Source organism: Rhinopithecus roxellana, chromosome 17 (genome assembly GCF_007565055.1).
Source record: "Rhinopithecus roxellana isolate Shanxi Qingling chromosome 17, ASM756505v1, whole genome shotgun sequence".
NCBI classification, from domain to species: Eukaryota; Metazoa; Chordata; class Mammalia; order Primates; family Cercopithecidae; genus Rhinopithecus; species Rhinopithecus roxellana.
The window spans coordinates 40,366,276-40,384,307 of record NC_044565.1 but is presented as its reverse complement, the minus strand read 5'-3'; the positions used below and the strand labels follow the sequence as shown (position 1 = coordinate 40,384,307).

Genomic DNA, 18,032 nt, shown 5'->3' with positions numbered 1-18,032 from the left:
ATGGTAAATATAATATACAGAATATATGTTAATCAACTCTTCTAGATAAGGCTTCCAGCCAACAGTAGGCTAGTAATAGTTAAGTTTTGGGGAAGCCAAACGTCATACACAAATTTCTGACGGTATGGGGGAGTCAGTCCCCCTAAACCCCCCATGTTGTATAGGGGTCAACTGTGTAAGTTGGTAAATCTTTCTGGAGGATAACTGAGCAGTTTCTGTCAAAATTGAAAATATATGCACCTTTCCATTCTGCATGCCACTAGCTAGAATGTACCCTGTGATAAACTTGCAAAACTTTACTCATGCATAAACTTGCTTGTTTCCTCCAAGTGAGGCTCAGGAAAAGAGAAAGAGGAAGAGGGAAAGAGGGAGAGAGAGAGGTAGGCAACCCACCAGCAAGTAAATGGGGAGTTTTGGCTGGGTGCGGTTGCTCATGACTGTAATCCCAGCACTTTGGGATGCTGAGGTGGGCAGATCACCTGAGGTCAGTAATTTGAGACCAGCCTGGCCAAGGTGGTGAAACCTGTCTCTACTAAAAATATAAAAATCAGCTTGGTGTGGTGGCAGGCACCTGTAATCCCAGCTACTTAGGAGGCTGAGGCAGGAGAATCACTTGAACCCAGGAGGCGGAGGTTGCAGTGAGCTGAGATTGCACCACTGCACTCCAGCCTGGTCAACAGAGCAAGACTCCATCTCAATTAAAAAAAAAAAAAAAAAAAGGCCTGGCTCACACCTGTAATCCCAGCACTTTGGGAGGTCAAGGTGGGCAGATCACAAGGTCAGGAGATCGAGACCATCCTGGCCAACATGGTGAAACTCCATCTCTACTGAAAATACAAAAATTAGCCGGGCATAGTGGCATGTGCCTGTAATCCCAGCTACTCGGGAGACTGAGGCAGGAGAATCGCTTGAACCCAGGAGGCAGAGATTGCAGTGAGCTGAGATCATACCACTGCACTCCAGCCTGGCGACAGAGCGTGACTCCGTCTCAAAAAAAAAAAAAAAAAAAAAGGCAGGCTTTTGGTAACCTAATGCTGTAGGGAACATCTCATCACTTTTGCTGTATTCTGTCCCTCAGAAGCAAGTCACCAGGTCCAGCCCACACTCAAGGGGAGGGGATTACAGAAGGGCACAAATACCAAGAGGGAGGGATAGGTGAGGGTCATCTCAGAGGCTGCCTGCCACAGAGACTCAGGTTGGTATTGCCCTAGGTGATGGGGAAAGCAAACATCAGTCCTCTTGGGAAGTACTTGACTTCAGCAGAGGTGAAGAGCAGTTTTAAGACACTGCCAAGTGAAGGTGCCCCTGGTTTTAGAGAGATCGCATGGATGCAGTGGAGGCTGGACTGGAGGAGAAAAAAACTAACAGGGACAGAGAGACCATTAGGAAGACCTTGCAAAGATCCATCCATGCCTGGCTGGCTTCTTAACTGTCTTCAGCTCAACAATCCTTCAAATTTTGGTCTCCCACTGTTACTAGCAGTGGAATCTAATCCTAATGCAGACAGATGGTAACACTATTTCCATTTTACAAACAATGAAGTACACAGAGATTAAGGAACTTGCCTAAGGTCACTCATCCGGTAAGTGGCAGAGCCAAGACTTGGATCCAAGCACAGGGCTTCAGAGCCTGCCAGTGTGGGCGGCCGGTGTGGGCCACTGCTGTTAGAGAAGACACAACTCAGCACACATTTGCTTCACTGATGGTATAAAAAGACTTCATGGTGGCTTTCACTCCCCTGTCAAAATGTCCTCACTTTTGTCTTCTCTCCCATTCTGCTTTGTGCCCATCCTACTTTCCACTCATTCCTAACCTGCACATCTCTGCTGATGTGATTCTTCTTCGGTCTGAAAGGAACTCTCCCATCTCTCTACCTGTTGAAATTCCATTCATCCATCAAGGCCCATCTTCTTTCATATTCCTTCAACAAATGACTTCATCAACTCTTATGAACTGATGTATTTCACAAATATTTATTGAGATCTGCTGTGTGCTGGGCACAAGGGATTCTACAATGTGTAAAACAGATGAAGTTAGTTGTAAGCTATTGTACTTACCTTTGGGTTTGCTACAGCAGTGGCTTTCAAACTTAAAAAACAAACAAACATAGTCTAACCATAATACATCACCACACACACACACACAGACACGACCCCCAATGATTTAAGAAACAATATTTCCCTTTACTATATGTAGCCATTCTGATCATTTAAACTCAATTCTATTCTATTTCATTAAGATAAAAATGATGGTTGATACCTTCTGTAAAATTTTACCTCTGCTAAAATTAATTTTATAGCCAATTAAGAGCCTATTAATGAGCTGGAACACACAAGTTTGAGAAATATTCATTCCATCCTTCACCCAATCATCTAAACAAAGATGTCCTTGGTGCCCACTATGTGCTGGGCACAGCTCTGGCATCGGGGTAAAAAGGAGGAAGAGTGTTTGCCCTCAAGGTGAGCAGGCCAATGAAGACAACAGAGCTTGAGAGCAAAGGCTACACACAGTGCTATGCGCTATGGTGGTAGTGTGCTTGGGACACATGTGCATGCTGGTAGCTCAACAAATATTAAGGGAATTAAACTAAGCAATACGCACCAAAATTATAAAAAGAAAATGGAATAGTGACTTCCTCAAAAGCAGACCCTTAGCAGCTCATGGGTCTACTATGATGTGAAACTGGCATCCAACTCCTGATTCTCTAGTGCATTGCTAATAAGAGTCAATCCTGGGCTGGGTTGGTGGCTCATGCCTATAATCCCAGCACTTTGGGAGGCCAAGGCGGGCGGATCACCTGAGGTCAGGAGTTCAAGACCAGCCTTGCCGATATGGTGAAACCCTGTCTCTACTAAAAATACAAAAATTAGCTGGGCATGGTGGCACGCGCCTGTAATTCCAACTACTTGGGAAGCTGAGGAAGGAATTGCTTGAACCTGAGAGGCAGAGGTTGCAGTGAGCCGAGATCATGCCACTGCACTCCAGCCTGGGCGACAGAGCGAGACTCCGTCACACAAAACAAAGTTAATCCTGGATATGTACATTTCAACCCCTTTCTCTTAAGATAGATAAAGTGTGATGGAGTTGTGTTTAGAAAAGATGAAAATAATCTGGGTTTACCCCAGCACAGGTCGGTTATGGGAGAAAGGACATAAAACTTGAGAGGATTTTACATTTCTTCCCCCAAAGTCTGTCAGTGTTGTCACCCTCACTTTGCTGCATATAAGCTGCCACCTGAAGTTGTCCAACTTGCCACCTCCCTTGCATCCTCTCCCACATCAAACCAATCAAAACAAGGTAGGTAGAGAAACATTCATTCTGATCTTTCTGATCTTAGTAGAGAAACCGGTAGGACAGTGAAAGGGTGGAAGCAGCTAGCTGTTCTCTTCCCCTGTGCCGACCCGTCCTTTGCCTGCAGTCGTCCACGAAATACACTCACGAGTGGAGGCATTTTCTCCATTTGCCTACCGGAGCTACCACGTTCCAACATTATTTTGGGTCTTCCTATTGCAGGCTGACCCTTCGGACCCATCTCCTCCCATGGCTTCTGGAACTTGGCTGCACCACTTGTCCCTCTTTTCACCAGCTGATCCCTACCAGGGGACAGAAACATTTAAAGGGAAAAGGCAAAATCTCCCTTCATCCACTTCCCTATCTTATTACTGTCCAATTGTCTTACCTGTCCTTGCCCAACATTCTGAAAGCAGTCTCCACCCTCTCTCCTCCCATTCACTCGTCATCCGTGACCAAGCTTCTGCCCTATAGTTCACTGAAACTGCTCTCTGCAAAGGGTCCAAGGACCTTCTTTGTTGTTACACCCAATACCTATCTCTATATATCTTTATCATCCGACTCGTACTTTTCCACACTTGATGCCGATGGCCACTGCCTCTACCGTGCACCCTGGGTCCCTGATTAAATGCTTTTGTGATTGCCTTCCTCCTTCTTAGTCGCTCTTTGCAGGCCCCCTCTTCCCTGCCTACCTCTTATCTGCTGATTTTTTCCAGAGTTATAGCCCAAACCCCATTCCAGCCTCTTTCCATTCCAGTCTCTGAGGGTGCGGCTACTAACCAAGCTGCAAGTCCCAGTCGCTGAACAAAACGTTTTTCTCTGCTGCACCCCAGTGTCTGACGTACTCAGATTCCACTTCTGAACACCTCTCATCCCTGAATATTTGTCACCCCTTCTCCACCCTGACAAGTCCCCCTCCTTCCAGTTTCTATCTTACCCCTATCCATTGTCCAAAAGTCCGTAAGAATGATTTTTTTTTTTTTTTTTTTTTGAGACGGAGTCTTCGCTCTGTCTCCCAGGCTGGAGCGCAGTGGCGCGATCTCGGCTCACTGCAAGCTCGTCTCCCGGGTTCACGCCATTCTCCTATCTCAGCCTCCAGAGTAGCTGCGACTACAGGCGCCCGCCACCACACCCGGCTAATTTTTTTGTATTTTTAGTAGAGACGGAGTTTCACCGTGTTAGACATGATAGTCCCCATCTCCTGACCTCATAATGCCCTCGCCTTGGCCTTCCAAAGTGCTGGGATTACAGGCGTGAGCCACCGCGCCCGGCCAAGACTGATTTTTCTAGAACATATCTGATCGTGTCATTTCTCCATTTAGGTTGCCTCAGTGGTTGCCCATTGCCTGTACGACCAAGTGCAAGCTCCTTAGCAGGGGAAACGAGGTTTCTTATGATCAGGCAACCCCACCCCGATGCTCCTTCATGTAACTCTTATAGCTGCTTTAGTGAAGTGTGAAAGGTGAAATCAAAACGTGTTTTTGTTTTGAGGTCAAAACGCCTTGAAGCAGTGTGTTTACATGACTGTTGTAGCTTTCTGGAAGATAATGTTGGAACGTGGTAGCTCCGGTAGTCAAATAGAGAAAATGTCTCCATTCGTGAGCGTTATTTCGTGGACGACCGCAGGCAAAGGACAGGTCGGCACAGGGGAAGAGAACAGCCAGCTGCTTCCACCCTTTCACTGGTCCTACCCATTTCTGTGCTAACTACCCATGTAGTTAGCAGAGAACACCCCAGTAACATTGTCCAAATAGTTAGGGCAAAGTTTTTGCTAGAAGCCGAAAATTCGTGAAAGGAATCAGTACTCCAAGATAAAGTGCATCAGTTTGCAGTAATATGCGTTTGCAGTCACATTCTTTGGTTCTCTCTAAAGGACTGTTACGTGAATAAAATGGAAATACTCCTGCAGTAACATGGGACTAGTTGGAAAGGTGCTGGGGAGGCGGGAGGGAGAGAAACCGCGTCGCGGAGAAAGCCGCAGCGCGGCTACTGCGCGCCAACTCGCTCTCAGGCGAAAACCGCAAACGGTGTGACGGGAGCGCGTTGTGGCCCCAAAGGCCGGTCTCAAAGCGACCTGGGCGTTCAAGGTCGTGTCCTCGAGGGCCAGGGAGCCTGCCGAGGCCACCGCACGGCCATGTTACGTCTGCACCGCCGTTTGGGCTCTCAGGCACCCGCTACTCAGAGCCCTGTTATCCGGCGCCGGGAACCACGAGCCAGCCAGCACCGCGGGTCCTGCAGCGGCCTCCGCCCTTCGCAGGCGGCCCAGGCAACCCCGTCTCGCCCAGGCGTTAGGAGACGCGCAGCGGAACACCGGCGGTCCTAGCCCCTCCCCGGCTCCGCATCCCCGTACGACCCGCCTCTCAGATCCCGGCCGGGGCTCCCGGGCGCGCCGCGGCGGGGCGGGGCCTTCTGGCAGTTTCTGGGAGCTGCAAACGCGCCTCTCCAGGGCTTGGCGGCCGGAAACGCCGGCTTCGGACCTGCAGCGCCTTGGGCTTTACGTGTTTTCCACCCAGTCTGCGCCGCCTGCGCCTCCATGGCCAAGTGGGGCCAGGGGGACCCGCGCTGGATCGTGGAGGAGCGGGAGGACGGGACCAACGTGAACAACTGGCATTGGTGCGGCCGGCAGGGTGGCGCGGCCGGCGGCGGCCTCCTTCCGGGATCTGGGGAGGGCCGGCCCGCGGGAGCTGGGGTCTGTGCGGGGCCGCAGGGTCGCGGGGGTCAGGGTACTAGGGGGCCACGCTCCTCCTCAGCTGCTGGACGCAGGGCTCGGCCTCCGCCTCAGCTCGGGAGCGTCCTTGGGTACGGAGACCGGCGAGGGCGGGTTGCAGCTGCCTCTTTTTGAAAGTTGGGTTGGGCCCCACGAGTGACTTCCGACAGACCTTTCCACTCCCACCGTCTGTGGTCTTAGGGCCTTCCCTTCTTCCGTCCCACTCCTCTGGATGTTTCGGGGAGTTAGAAGGGAGCTGGATTGAGAGAGTGTGTTAGGGGCGGGGGCGGGGGCATGGAACGTAGTGGAAAGAGCAGAAATTTGGATCTCAGTTCGCGCCCACCCCGCAGGTGTCCCCCACGAACTGGGCCTACTGTGAGTGAGACCAGCTCCCCTTCCTTTGCGCGCCTCACCTGGCGCGTGGGGAGAGGTCTGCCGCCCTCTGCTGCAGAACCTCCGGAAGGGGTGTCCTCTGCCCTGCGCCCCTGGCCGGGGCTGTGGCCCCTCCAGGCCGTCAGGGGGATGCTGAGGCCGGTCCCCAGGGGAGCATGACTTGGCTGGTCTGGAGGAGCCCTGAGGGCATGGGAAATCTTGGCTCACGCAATCTCCGCTTCCCGGGTCAAGCGAGTCTCCTGCCTCAGCCTCATGAGTAGCTGGGACTACAGGCGCGAGCCACCACGCCAGTCTGATGTTTGTATTTTTAGTAGAGACGGAGTTTCACCATGTTGGTCAGGCTGGTCTCGAACTCCAGACCTCGTGATCCGGCCTCCCAGAGTGCTGGGATTACAGGCGTGAGCTACCGCGCCCGGCCGAGAACTGACTTTCTAGTGTCCTGGCCTTGGGCCGTCAGTCCTCTCAGCTGGTTTCTGTCCCGTAAAGGGAGACTATTACTTGGGACTCCCCTAAATAAGCCAGTGTTTTTAAGACAGAATACTACTTGCGTAGTGGAGAATAATATCTTAAAGAACTGAGCAGAATGAAAATAATTTGGTAGAAAGCAGGTTTGAGGAGCACATTGGAGGTTGGCAGGTCTCAGGCTGCTTGAGAGGACTTGGGCTGATCTGGGTTGGGTTTGGACGTGACGCTGGCACCCAGGCAGGTGGATCCCAGCTGGGGCTTCCATTCACGACTTTCTGGTCCCTGGCAGGACAGAGCGGGATGCTACCAGCTGGTCCAAAGGGAAGTTCCAGGACCTCCTGGTGGGCATCGTTGTGGAGAATGACGCTGGCCGTGGTGAGATCAGCGAGTTGAAGCAGGTGGAAGGGGAGGCTTCGTGCAGTAGTCGCAAAGGAAAGCTGATTTTCTTCTATGAGTGGTATATCAAACTGGGCTGGAAAGGTAATGGGGGCCTCAGGGTACTAGTGGGGTTGGGGACAAAGTGCGTTCATCATTCAGCGAATGTTTTTACAGCTCCTGCTATGGGCCTGGCACTGACTGGCTCCTGAATCAGCATTAGTAGTTCTTGACATTCTGGCCACAGTTGAGTTCCATGGTCCAAGAAGGGTGGGGGTTTCCTTTCTCGGAGCAGTTGCAGCTGCTCAGAGTTCATTGCTGTCAGCTGGGCCCTCTTCTGCCAGGCACTTGTGAACACGAGTCTCTGGGCATTGCTGCCTGGAGCACTCTTCCTCCAGGTAGCTGCCTGCCTCCTTCAGGTCTTTGTCCTGAGTGAAGCATCTCTCTGCATCCTTGGAGACCCCTGCCTTGTGCCATCTTTCTTCCCTACTTTATTTTTCCCCAAGGCACTGAAACTTGCTTTACAAAAATATTTTGCTTTCTGTCCTGCTCCATCTTCCTGTCATTCATTAGTGCAGGGATTTTTTTTTTTAAACAGCTTTATTGAGACATAATTCACTCATTTAGTGTGTATAATTTATTGGTTTTCAGTATAGCCACAGAGTTGTGCAGCCATCACTACAATCAATTTGGGAACATTTAACTACCCCAAAACAAAACCCTGGACCCACGAGCAGTCACTCTTGTTGCCCTCCTCTTCCCCAGCCCCTGGCATCCACTACCCCATTTTCTCTGGATTGGCCTCTGGACATTTCACATAGATGAATCATGCAGGATGTGTTTTTTGTTTTCTGCCTTCTTTTACTTCATAATGTGTTCAAGGGTCATCTGTATTGTGGCAGGTAGCAGCACTTTATTTTTTATAGATGATGAATATTCCACGGGTGCATATACTGCATTCTGTTTCTCCATTTATCAGTTGCTGGGCATTTCGGGTGTGTCCACTTTTGGGGTCTGTGGGTTCAGTTCTCCAGTGGTGCCTCGATCCTGGCTGGACATACAGCATGTGTGCACTCAGTCCTTGTTGAGGGAGCCAAGGCTGTGGAGATGCAGGGAAGGGAAGAGGAGGAGTTAGGGTTTGAGCCTCAGTCCGGGAGTCAGCTCCTATCTGGAGTTTGTGTCCCAGAGTAGTCCAGTGAGTTGGCCTCGAGCCTCTGCCCTGCTGGCTGCCTTTCTAGCAGACGAGGGTGTTCAGCCCCTCCCCACCACCTCAGAACAGGACCCTCTGGCTGGGAGTTTGCCTCTCTTGCAACCCCCCCGTGTCTGCTGCTGGCTGGATCATAGCAGTCTGGCTCCCTGCCTGCTCCCCCAGCACCCGGCCCTAGGGCCCGAGGAACCTTGTGGGCCTTGTGTCTTTTCCATCTCCCTTGGCTTCTTTGCAAGGATGAGACCCAGCCATTGCCAGGCAGCAGCCAGAGGACAGGCTGTGAGGGCTTGCTGTAACGCCTCACGCTGCTCTCCTCTAGCAGTGAGTCTAGGGTGGCAGCTGAGACCCACTGGGGAGGAGGCAACACTCTAGTCCTGGGAGAAGTCCACCTGCCTGGCATCCCCACACAATGTCCCTAAGCCAGAGCTTCCCTCCGCTCCGTGGTCAGAACACACTGTCCCTTTCTGTCCTTCCATCGCTTTTGTAACTGCTTCTCCCCTTCAGGGTACTCCTTTATCCTGCTTTGTCCAGGCAAAGAATACCCTGGGACAAAAAGAGAAATATGGGTACACTTGCCCCACACTCCCCTCAGGATGGCAGGCCGCTGACTCCATGCCCTCTCCTTGGTCATGGTCTGCCTGACCTTTCTTCCGTGGCTGCTCAGGGGGCCCTGGAGTGGTGGAACCCTGTGAGGGCCGCTGGGCTATTCAGTGAGGCAGGACAGTTTTTCATAAAAGCAGTTTTTTGTTTTTTTTCGAGACAAGGCTCACTGCAGCCTTGACCGCCCAGCAATCCTCCCACCTCAGCCTTCCAAGTAACTGAGACCACAGGTGTGCGGCACCATGCCCAGATAATTTTATTTTGTAGAGACAGTGTCTCCCTGCGTTGCCCAGGATGGTCTTTAAACTCCTGGGCTCAATCCATCCTCCCACCTCAGCCTCTCGGAATGCTGATATTATAGGCGTATGCCACAGTGCCTGGCCCAGTTGTTACTTTTTATTATAATTGAAGAACCCATTTTGCTCATTTTAGGCATCGTTAAAGAATCTGGAGTGAAGCACAAGGGATTGATTGAAATACCCAATCTTTCTGAGGAAAATGAAGTAGATGACACTGAGGTATGTGATCAAGTTTCTATTTCTTTTGTTCTTTTTTCAGTCAAGCTTCTGCTACAGACATTGGGCATTTCAAGTAGTGTTGATCAGACTGTGGTTCCTGTGTGGTAGTTCGGTTGCCTTGTGGAGGGCCTGTTTGCTGAGAAGGATTGCCATACTGTGGGGGCAGCATGTTGTGTGGAGCTGGAGTGGTACAGGAAAAAGAGTAAGCCCCAGGAAGCCCTGAGCTCCCCAAAGGACCAGGCAAGGGGCCTGGGCAGCTGATTGTACCCTTCTTAGCCTCCTCATCTGTGAAAAGTGGTTAATTTCTCTTCCAGGGGTGTTGTCAGGTTAAATGTGACAGTGTGTGCACTGTGAACTGCTCAGGCAGCTTGCATGGCTTGATGAACATGACTTTCTCTCTCCCGCACCTTTGCTGTTTCCCTTTAACGGTGAGAAGTCTCAGCTTTTAGCTGCAAGCTATCCCTTGGTTACGCCTCACGGCTTTTTGTGAACTACCCAGTTAGTACGTGTTGCTTTAGTGGCTCTCCTGGGAGGCAGAGTCGTGTGTAACTCCCACGCTTGGCTTCCAGTTAGTGCCCTTTTCTAGCTGAAAGCTGGGTTTTGGGGGTGAGACCATTTTTACAGCCGCTATATTTTTCACACCAAGATAGTCTGACAAAGGATCTTGTTTGATTCGTGAATGTATTTAACGTGAAGGCTTTCCACGATAGGCTGACTCCTGCCCAGCAGCATGTCTTCTGGCCTGAAGGTTATACAGTGCTACAGGCCAGGGCTGTCCCAGACCTCTGTCTTCAGTTATGTGGTTCCTCCGCTCAGGCCTGAGATTCCACTTTGTTATATTCAGATCCATCAGCTGAGAAATTTTTCAACAGAATGTTTAACTGGTTTTTAAGATTTAATCCCTCAGTGGCATTACAGAACAAACTCTATAGATTCAAACTGGGGCCCAAGATCAGACCCACCTCAACTGAAGCATCGAGACACTGAATTTTTTCAAATCAACACCTCTTTTTCTTCTGGGAATACTAGAGACATCCCCAAAGCCCTCTGTTGCTTCCTTGTCCCTTGGTCTCCCCCTCCTCCCCTCTCTTCTTCTTCCCTCTGCCTTTCTTCTGCTCTTCTCCCTTTTCCAATTTTCTTCTTTGTCAAAAAAGTATATAGTCCAAGGCTGGGTTATATGGGAACTTGATTTCCCTAATTACAGTGGCTTTGGGTTCTATACCAGCACTGTTCCATGTAAATATAATGCAAGCCACATGTGCAATTTAAGTTTTACTAGTAGCTGTACTTAAAAAGTTAAAGCTATGGCTGGGCATGGTGACTCACACTTGTGATCCCAGCACTTTGGGAGGCCAAGGTACGAGGCTCACTTGAGCCCAGGAGTTCAAGGCTGCAATGAGCCATGGTCACGCTACTGAACTCCAGTCTAGGCAACAGGGAGACCCTGTCTCTTAAAAAAAAAAGTATGAGGCCGGGCACGGTGGCTCAAGCCTGTAATTCCAGCACTTTGGGAGGCCGAGACGGGTGGATCATGAGGTCAGGAGATCGAGACCATCCTGGCTAACACCGTGAAACCCCGTCTCTACTAAAAATACAAACAATTAGCCGGGCGAGGTGGCGGCGCCTGTAGTCCCAGCTACTCAGGAGGCTGAGGCAGGAGAATGGCGTGAACCCGGGAGGCAGAGCTTGCAGTGAGCTGAGATCCGGCCACTGCACTCCAGCCTGGGCGACAGAGCAAGACTCCGTCTCAAAAAAAAAAAAAAATTAGAGCCAGGTGTAGTGGCAGATGCCTGTAATCCCAGCTGCTTGGGAGGTCGAGGGGAAAGATCGTTTGAGCCCAGGAGTTTGGGTCTAGCCTTGGCAAAACATAATGAGATACAAGCTCTTAAAAAAAAAAGATAAACAGGTGAAATTAATTTTAATATATTTTATTTAACCCAGTATATAAAAAAGATTTTAGCATGTAATTAATATAAAAAATATGAGGTATTTTACATTCTTTTTTGATACTAAGTCTTTGGAGTGTGGCACGTATTATTTCACACAGCACTTCTTGATTCAGGCCAGCCACATTTCAGGTTCTTAGTAGCCACATGTGACTAGTGGCTACCACACCGGACAGTGCATTTCTAGACACCATGAAAGCCACGGACCACATCAGCAATAGAATTTATATACATACACATGCACAATTTTGTATGCAAATTAAGGAGTTTACATTCTATAAAGTCCATGCAAGATTGGCCCCCAACCCTGTCATGGACCCTGGATTAAAAACCCTTAAAATCCTGCCCTGCACATCTCTTACATCCACTTCTTTCCTTCCTCCACTGCCATAGTTCTCTCATCCATACAGCCCGATGTTGTAAGAATACATCAAACCGGATCTTTCTTTGGTTTGTATTTTTCTGATTTGTAGGTGAACGTGAGTAAAAAGAAAGGAGATGGGGATATACTGAAGGATCTTATGAAAACTGCAGGCACCGCCAAGGTCAGGCAGGCCCTTGGAGATTACCTGAAGGCACTTAAGACGGGTAAAGAAGGCATCCCTTGTGAACCAGAGGGTCCCTTTTCTATTTACCCGTTACACTCTGCACTGTGGTCAGAGGCTCCAGAAGCAAGTTTATACTTCAGAATAAATTGTAGTCTGGAAGTTGAGAGCTAGTCATGGTTAAGACCATAATTAGTGATCATCACTATTGTACACAGCATGAACCATTTTGCCTACAGAACTGTTAATTGTAGTTTTCTGGAATGAAAATCAGTTGTTTGTGTAATTACTTGTTTAATGTCTGTCTTCCTTGCTAGACTATAAGCTCCATGAGGGCATGGAAGGTGTCTGTCTTGTTCACTGCTGTATCTCCAGCATCTAGCACAATGCCTGGCACATAGTAGGTGCTTAATACATCTTTGTTGGATGAATGAATGAATGGATGAAAGGACTGCAGGTATTACAGGTGTAGTTGAGAAATACCTAGATAATATCAACATTGCATGGAAGTGTGGTTATTGTCTTCTTCCCTAAATTAGAGAAGTGAGCCAGGCAAGATGACCAGCAGTGCCTGTATCTCTGTACCTCATTCTTGGACCCTGCTACCTGAGTATTTAGGTGTTGGCATGGATGGGTTTGGGGTTGTCACTTTTCCCATGGGAGCGCACGTGTAGCTGGCTCACAGGCTTGACTACTGTGAAGACAGGCTTTGTGAGGTGGTGGCCGCCCTCACATGAGAAATTGTTTTCACGGTAGGTTAGAGCCACAAAGCTATTAATAGTTAATCTCATAAAACTTAGCTGTGTGCAAAAGAACTTTGGAAAATTTTGCAGTTTTAGCAAAAACTTGATAAAAGTGAGGCGTTTGAAAAAAAGAAAAGACGTTTGTTGCTGTGGAACTCACGTTGTTAATCATCAGTTTTATATGTAAAAACATGGAATGGTCTTGAAATTCTCAAAATGTTATAGGAATTATTTTTATAAATATCTGTTTTATTTTCTTACATGCTGTTTTGGGTTTTCTACCTTACTCTTTGTGCTTAAAAGGAGAAACGTCCTTATTAAAACCACTTCCCTTGTTTCTTTATAGAATTTACAACGGGAATGATTTTACCAACGAAAGCTATGGCAACCCAGGAATTGACTGTCAAAAGAAAACCGAGTGAGAATACCCTGCAGGTATGAGCTCTGTTGGCCAAAATGTAGGGAAGGGGTAAAGGAAGTATTTGAGTTAAGGCTCTGAATAACCTTGTGTTGTTGGAGAAATGAGGACAGTGAGGGCCTTCTTCCACCTTTGGGTCTCCTGTGAGCCCTCCAAGATCTCCCATTTTGTTGTGCAAATGATACGAGACTTTGATTCTTGATGGATTGTTAAAGACACACCTTTCTATGGGATATCTGACTCAAGACTCTCCTAAAGGCAATGTTCTTTGGTAGGCCACAGATTACAAAACCAGATGACTTTCAAGATTCACATAGCACAATGAAAGAACCTTCTTTGCTGACTTTTGGATTGGGAGATTTTTAGATCAGTTCTTGGAATGGGTGTTTTATGTGTCATTGACACCCTTTAGCTTTAGGTGCAGTTGTCTTTCATCTGCTCACAGCTGTATCTGGAAGTCCAGCTAGGATTAGGGGTATTCAGTCATAACCTGGGAACGGAGCTGAAGAGCTGTAGGAACAGTGAGCTCTGGTTCCAAAGTAAAGACCAAGACTGGTGGTGCTGAAAAGGCTTTTCATGCTGCTTTTGTGTGTGTTTGGAATAGGCAGTATGGAATTTGGGACATTTGCTGTTTTTTTGAGAAGACTTATTTCAATCCAAGCAGCTTTATCTCGTTATGCTAAACATTCCCTGGAACTTCTTCCCTTCTCCAGGTTCAGGCCTCATCTCCAGTGGCACTGGGTGTAAGGATTCCCACTGTGGCTCTTCACATGATGGAACTGTTTGACACAAGTGTAGAGCAGCTGTATAGCATCTTCACTGTGAAGGATGTGAGTAACTCTCTAAGCTAGCATGTTAAATGCTGACATTGGGAGAAAATACATCACAAAGAACAGGAGCTGGTTTTTGGTTTTCCTTGCGTTTTTGATTGAAGGGATGTGGGATGGTGGTGACAGGAAGTCTGAGCATAGTTTCTGAATAATCGGAGGGGAGATGGGCATTCTTTGGGACTATGTCCATATTACATTGAGTTTTCTCTTCTAGGAAGAGAGAGTTTGTATTTTATTGTCCCTAAGTAAAAGCTACATGTTTAGGATTTTTAAACTATAGTAATTATTTTGTATCTCATAATTACATTAAAATATGTGAGTGTGCTGGAATAACATCTGTTCTATTTGGTTAGTTGGTGCAAAAGTTTTCTAAATCTACTGCTGTATTAGAAGCTGAAAAGGGAGGGAAATTCCAGATGTTTGATGGGAACATCACTGGTGAATATCTAGAATTGGTAAGTAGACTCAAGGTTAAAGAAGATGGGATTAACTATTACTTTTTATATGTGCTGTTTTTAGCACCAAAATCACTACGGTCTGTGTTGCCTCACCCTTAATAGCAGCCCTCTGTTCTGATTACTATTACTGTACTTAAACCATTATTATATATTCCTACTGTTCTTGATGTTACTGCTGGTTTGAGACATTTTGACACTAAAGAAAATTATCAGTGGTGCTGATGTATAAACTGGAAGAGGGACCATATGTTGTTCATTGATTCTTCTAGTATTTAGGAGTTTCAGTGAAAGGATTTGTTTTTCTGTGTTATATTGTGGGAAGTTTTAAAAGATTTTCAGTGGAGTTTCCCCTTTCTTTTCAGTTAACAAATAAGAAGATCGTCATGAAATGGAGATGTAGGAACTGGCCAGAAGGTATGTTACGAATTAGTGCCCTTTATGTTAAAGGCCCCAGAACACTTAAGGCTGGGTTTTTCATATGGATACATTTTCCTTTTCATAATGCAGTAATAAGGTTCCTATTTTTTTTCTTAGAACACTATGCCACGGTTACACTGAATTTTGTGCCTACTCTAGGGCAAACGGAATTACAATTGGACTGTAAAGGAGTTCCTGTCTGTAAAGAAGAGAACATGAAATTCTGTTGGCAGAAGCAGCATTTTGAAGAAATAAAAGGTTTACTGCAGCTGACCCCCCCAAATGGTTGAATTAAAATTTTATAAGGCATTACTTTTTGTACGCAGAAGTGTCACATTGACCCTCTTCGCTATGTACCTTTTTTTTTTTTAAAAAAAGGACCATCTTTATTTTATATTGGATGAAATCTGTGAATGTATACACAATTTAAAGCATTGACTCTTTATTATAACTAGACACTACACTGAGTTAAAAGTAGCAAACAACCTGAAATTAGGTATTAACCTGACCTTCCATAGCTATTCCTCTAGAAATAGGTAAGTCAGTCCCGAGTGTAGATAGTTGGTTTCCCAAACTGAAGCTTGTCCTACAGCAAGCTTGCTTGCAGTTGTACTTTTAGTTCAAGATGACAAAAAATGGCAGGTTGACACTATTCCTTTATTTTTACTTAGGGTTTTTAAGGTGTGTATATCTTAGGTAGTAAAACAGTGGTATATTGCATTCAAAAGCATGTTGATGGGGTTTTGCTCCACTTCTTCCTGCTGTGGTTTTACACTTTGGGGTGGAAAGGATTGAGAAGTCTGTGGGGACACATTAATTTTGTAGACTGCTGGTAACACTTCCAGTGAAACAGCATATAATGGGTAAGTGTTCCCCCTCGTTCACGGTTTTTCACTACTTTCACCTGAGAAGACTGAAGCAACGTATGTAAACAAATGAAAAGTCATCACAATCAGTTTAATTAAGTGCACAGAATAGCAATCAGTCATGTCAATAAAAATAAAACAATTATTTTTACATCAAGTGTGCTTTATTTCCTCCACAGGTATTCTGTTAAATAAAGCACCATTTATATACTGCCAGGCCACAGCTAAAGAGGATTCTTTACAGAATCAAATTTCTTGTGGTTGTTCCGTATACAAGTAAACTTAATTTTGATAAGAACCACAGCGATCGGAGGCAATCTGCCTCTATAAGGTACAAAACTGGCACAGAGGACACCATATTATACACAGTAAAAATGCTGTAAGTTTAAATTACATTGTACAGGGCTAGGGAACCCTGTTCTTCCCAGACAGCCATATTAAATGAAAGCCACTACAGTGAACTCTTTAATTACATAAAACATATCCATTATCTGATTGCCCTTTAGGAAGTATACTGAAGATGCAAGTTTTTTTTTTCATCTGGAGTTCTGCCTGACCAAGAATTAAGCCTATAAATCTATCTTGCCATTCAAGCAGAGAGCACTGGACAAACTGAAGCACAAAAACAAATAAGCAAAACTTATACAAACAGCATGGGGGTAAGGGACTTAAAAGTAGACATGCTACACCTAATGTCAAGAAGCAGCTTGGTTTCCTTTGCCAGATATCCTTGTGACCACATGGATTGTAGATTCAATGGTCCTACACAGGGTATCTAAAATGTCATGTTGCTGCATATGACTAAAGAGTCCTCTGGAATGGCCACAACTGAGAGACAAAGCAACCTCGGGGTCCTGGGAGGGCAAAGGTTGGCCATCACAGCTTCTCAAGTCAGCTAAGTCGGACAGAACTGCAGAGATAGAAGTAGAAGGGAACTCAGATTCTTCCTCAGCTAGGGTAGAATCCTTGGAACAGTGGAGGTCTTTAAATTCTTTACAATCGTCATATCTACCATTGCTGGACTGTTCTTCTGTGTGCTGTGACCTGATATTTGACATGTCTTCTGAAAACGAAGATGGAACTTCCATTCGATATTCTTTAACAGAACTATTTTCGGGGGAAGGAAGATCTTGCTCAGTTCCTGGATCAATAATTGAGGAGTCTCTGGTCTCATTGTCAGAAGTGCTCGTTGGGGTCAGGACCTCCCTGGTTTCTGTTTTCATGTCACTGATGCAGCTGTCTACAGTGTGCTCCTCATCACTGCTAACACGCCTTCTTTTAACGGGAGTTGCTCCTTCATCATCTGTGAAAACATACGCCAAAACGGAAACTTCTCTGAAAGTCATTAAGATCACATGGGGGATGTGGGAAGTTAATTTTGTTTCTAGCATTTATATTTAGGAGGTTCAGCTGAACATACAACTGCTAAACCAGCTACACCAAGTGTATTACTCCCTCCTCCCACCCTAAAGGTAATAATGATAGTAGTCCATAAAGCTAACCTTTAGTTTTTCTTTCTTTGGCTTCTTGCTCTTGGAGTGAGTTTCTCTGTTGCAGACAAGTCCTGCATTTGCTTAAAAGCTCTTGCAGAGTTGGAATCAGAGCTGGGTTTAACTGTTTGGGAGTGTGTACTGACAGGAGCAAAGCAAGTGCCCTGAGGTCCTACAAAAACCCAGATAGGAACATTTCAAATTCGAAAGCCAATACTTTGATGCAGTTGTTTACAGTTAATTGCAGATGTTTATTTTCCCAGGAATCCATTCTTTCCTAAGAATACCCTGGTTTCTCTGGGATTCTTAGAAGAATGATAAAACCAGAAAGCTAGTGTTAGGATACTAGAGCATTTCATTAGTTTTTTTTTTGTGTGTGTGGTTGTTTTGAGGTAGAGTCTTGTTCTATGGCAAGGCTGGAGTGCAGTGGTGTAATCTCAGCTCGCTGCAACGTCCACCTCCGGGTTCAAGCGATTCCCCTCCCTCAGCCTCCCGAGTAGCTGGGACTACAGGCGCCCACCACCACGCCTGGCTTAATTTTTTGTATTTTAGTAGCGACGGGGTTTCACCATGTTGGCCAGGACGGTCTCAATCTTCTGACCTCCTTATCTATTGGCCTCGGCCTCCCAAAATGCTGGGATTGCAGGCGTGAGCCACTGTCTGGCCTCATTAGTTCTTAAAGTCACTAATAGCATTATTTTATGCCCACAAATAACTAAGTCAGACCAAAGACAAATAGTGTTTTCTGAAAATAGAAAAGGAA

At 46.7% G+C, this 18,032-nt stretch overlaps 2 protein-coding genes across 9 annotated transcripts in view; one reads left to right on the top strand and one right to left on the bottom strand.

Moving 5' to 3' along the window:
- Nucleotides 1–5,418: 5,418 nt before the first annotated feature.
- Nucleotides 5,419–15,930, top strand: AHSA2P. 4 transcript variants are annotated; one of them, XM_030921655.1, is made up of 9 exons: nt 5,419–6,090; nt 7,146–7,336; nt 9,471–9,556; nt 11,976–12,090; nt 13,137–13,225; nt 13,922–14,038; nt 14,392–14,493; nt 14,859–14,910; nt 15,073–15,930. In XM_030921655.1, exons 1-9 carry the CDS (start codon nt 5,825–5,827, stop codon nt 15,201–15,203), a joined length of 1,149 nt encoding a protein of 382 aa, XP_030777515.1. In that variant the 5' UTR covers nt 5,419–5,824; the 3' UTR covers nt 15,204–15,930. The 4 variants fall into 4 exon arrangements, with proteins under 4 accessions (XP_030777515.1, XP_010375705.2, XP_030777516.1 ...); XM_010377403.2 differs by having other exon boundaries at nt 5,428–6,090; nt 15,031–15,565; XM_030921656.1 differs by having other exon boundaries at nt 5,432–5,904; nt 7,146–7,288; nt 15,031–15,565.
- Nucleotides 15,857–18,032, bottom strand: part of USP34 (ubiquitin specific peptidase 34) — a 291,125-nt gene continuing 288,949 nt past the window's right edge. For 3 of the 5 annotated variants that reach the window (XM_030921653.1, XM_030921650.1, XM_030921652.1), the window contains 2 exons: nt 17,282–17,441; nt 15,857–17,109 (listed from right to left, as the gene is read on the bottom strand). In XM_030921653.1, coding sequence (XP_030777513.1) covers nt 16,475–17,109; nt 17,282–17,441 — 795 coding nt within the window. In that variant the 3' untranslated portion in view covers nt 15,857–16,474. The remainder of the gene's footprint in view (nt 17,110–17,281; nt 17,442–18,032) is intronic. The other 2 variants (XM_030921651.1, XM_030921654.1) reach the window with 1 other exon arrangement.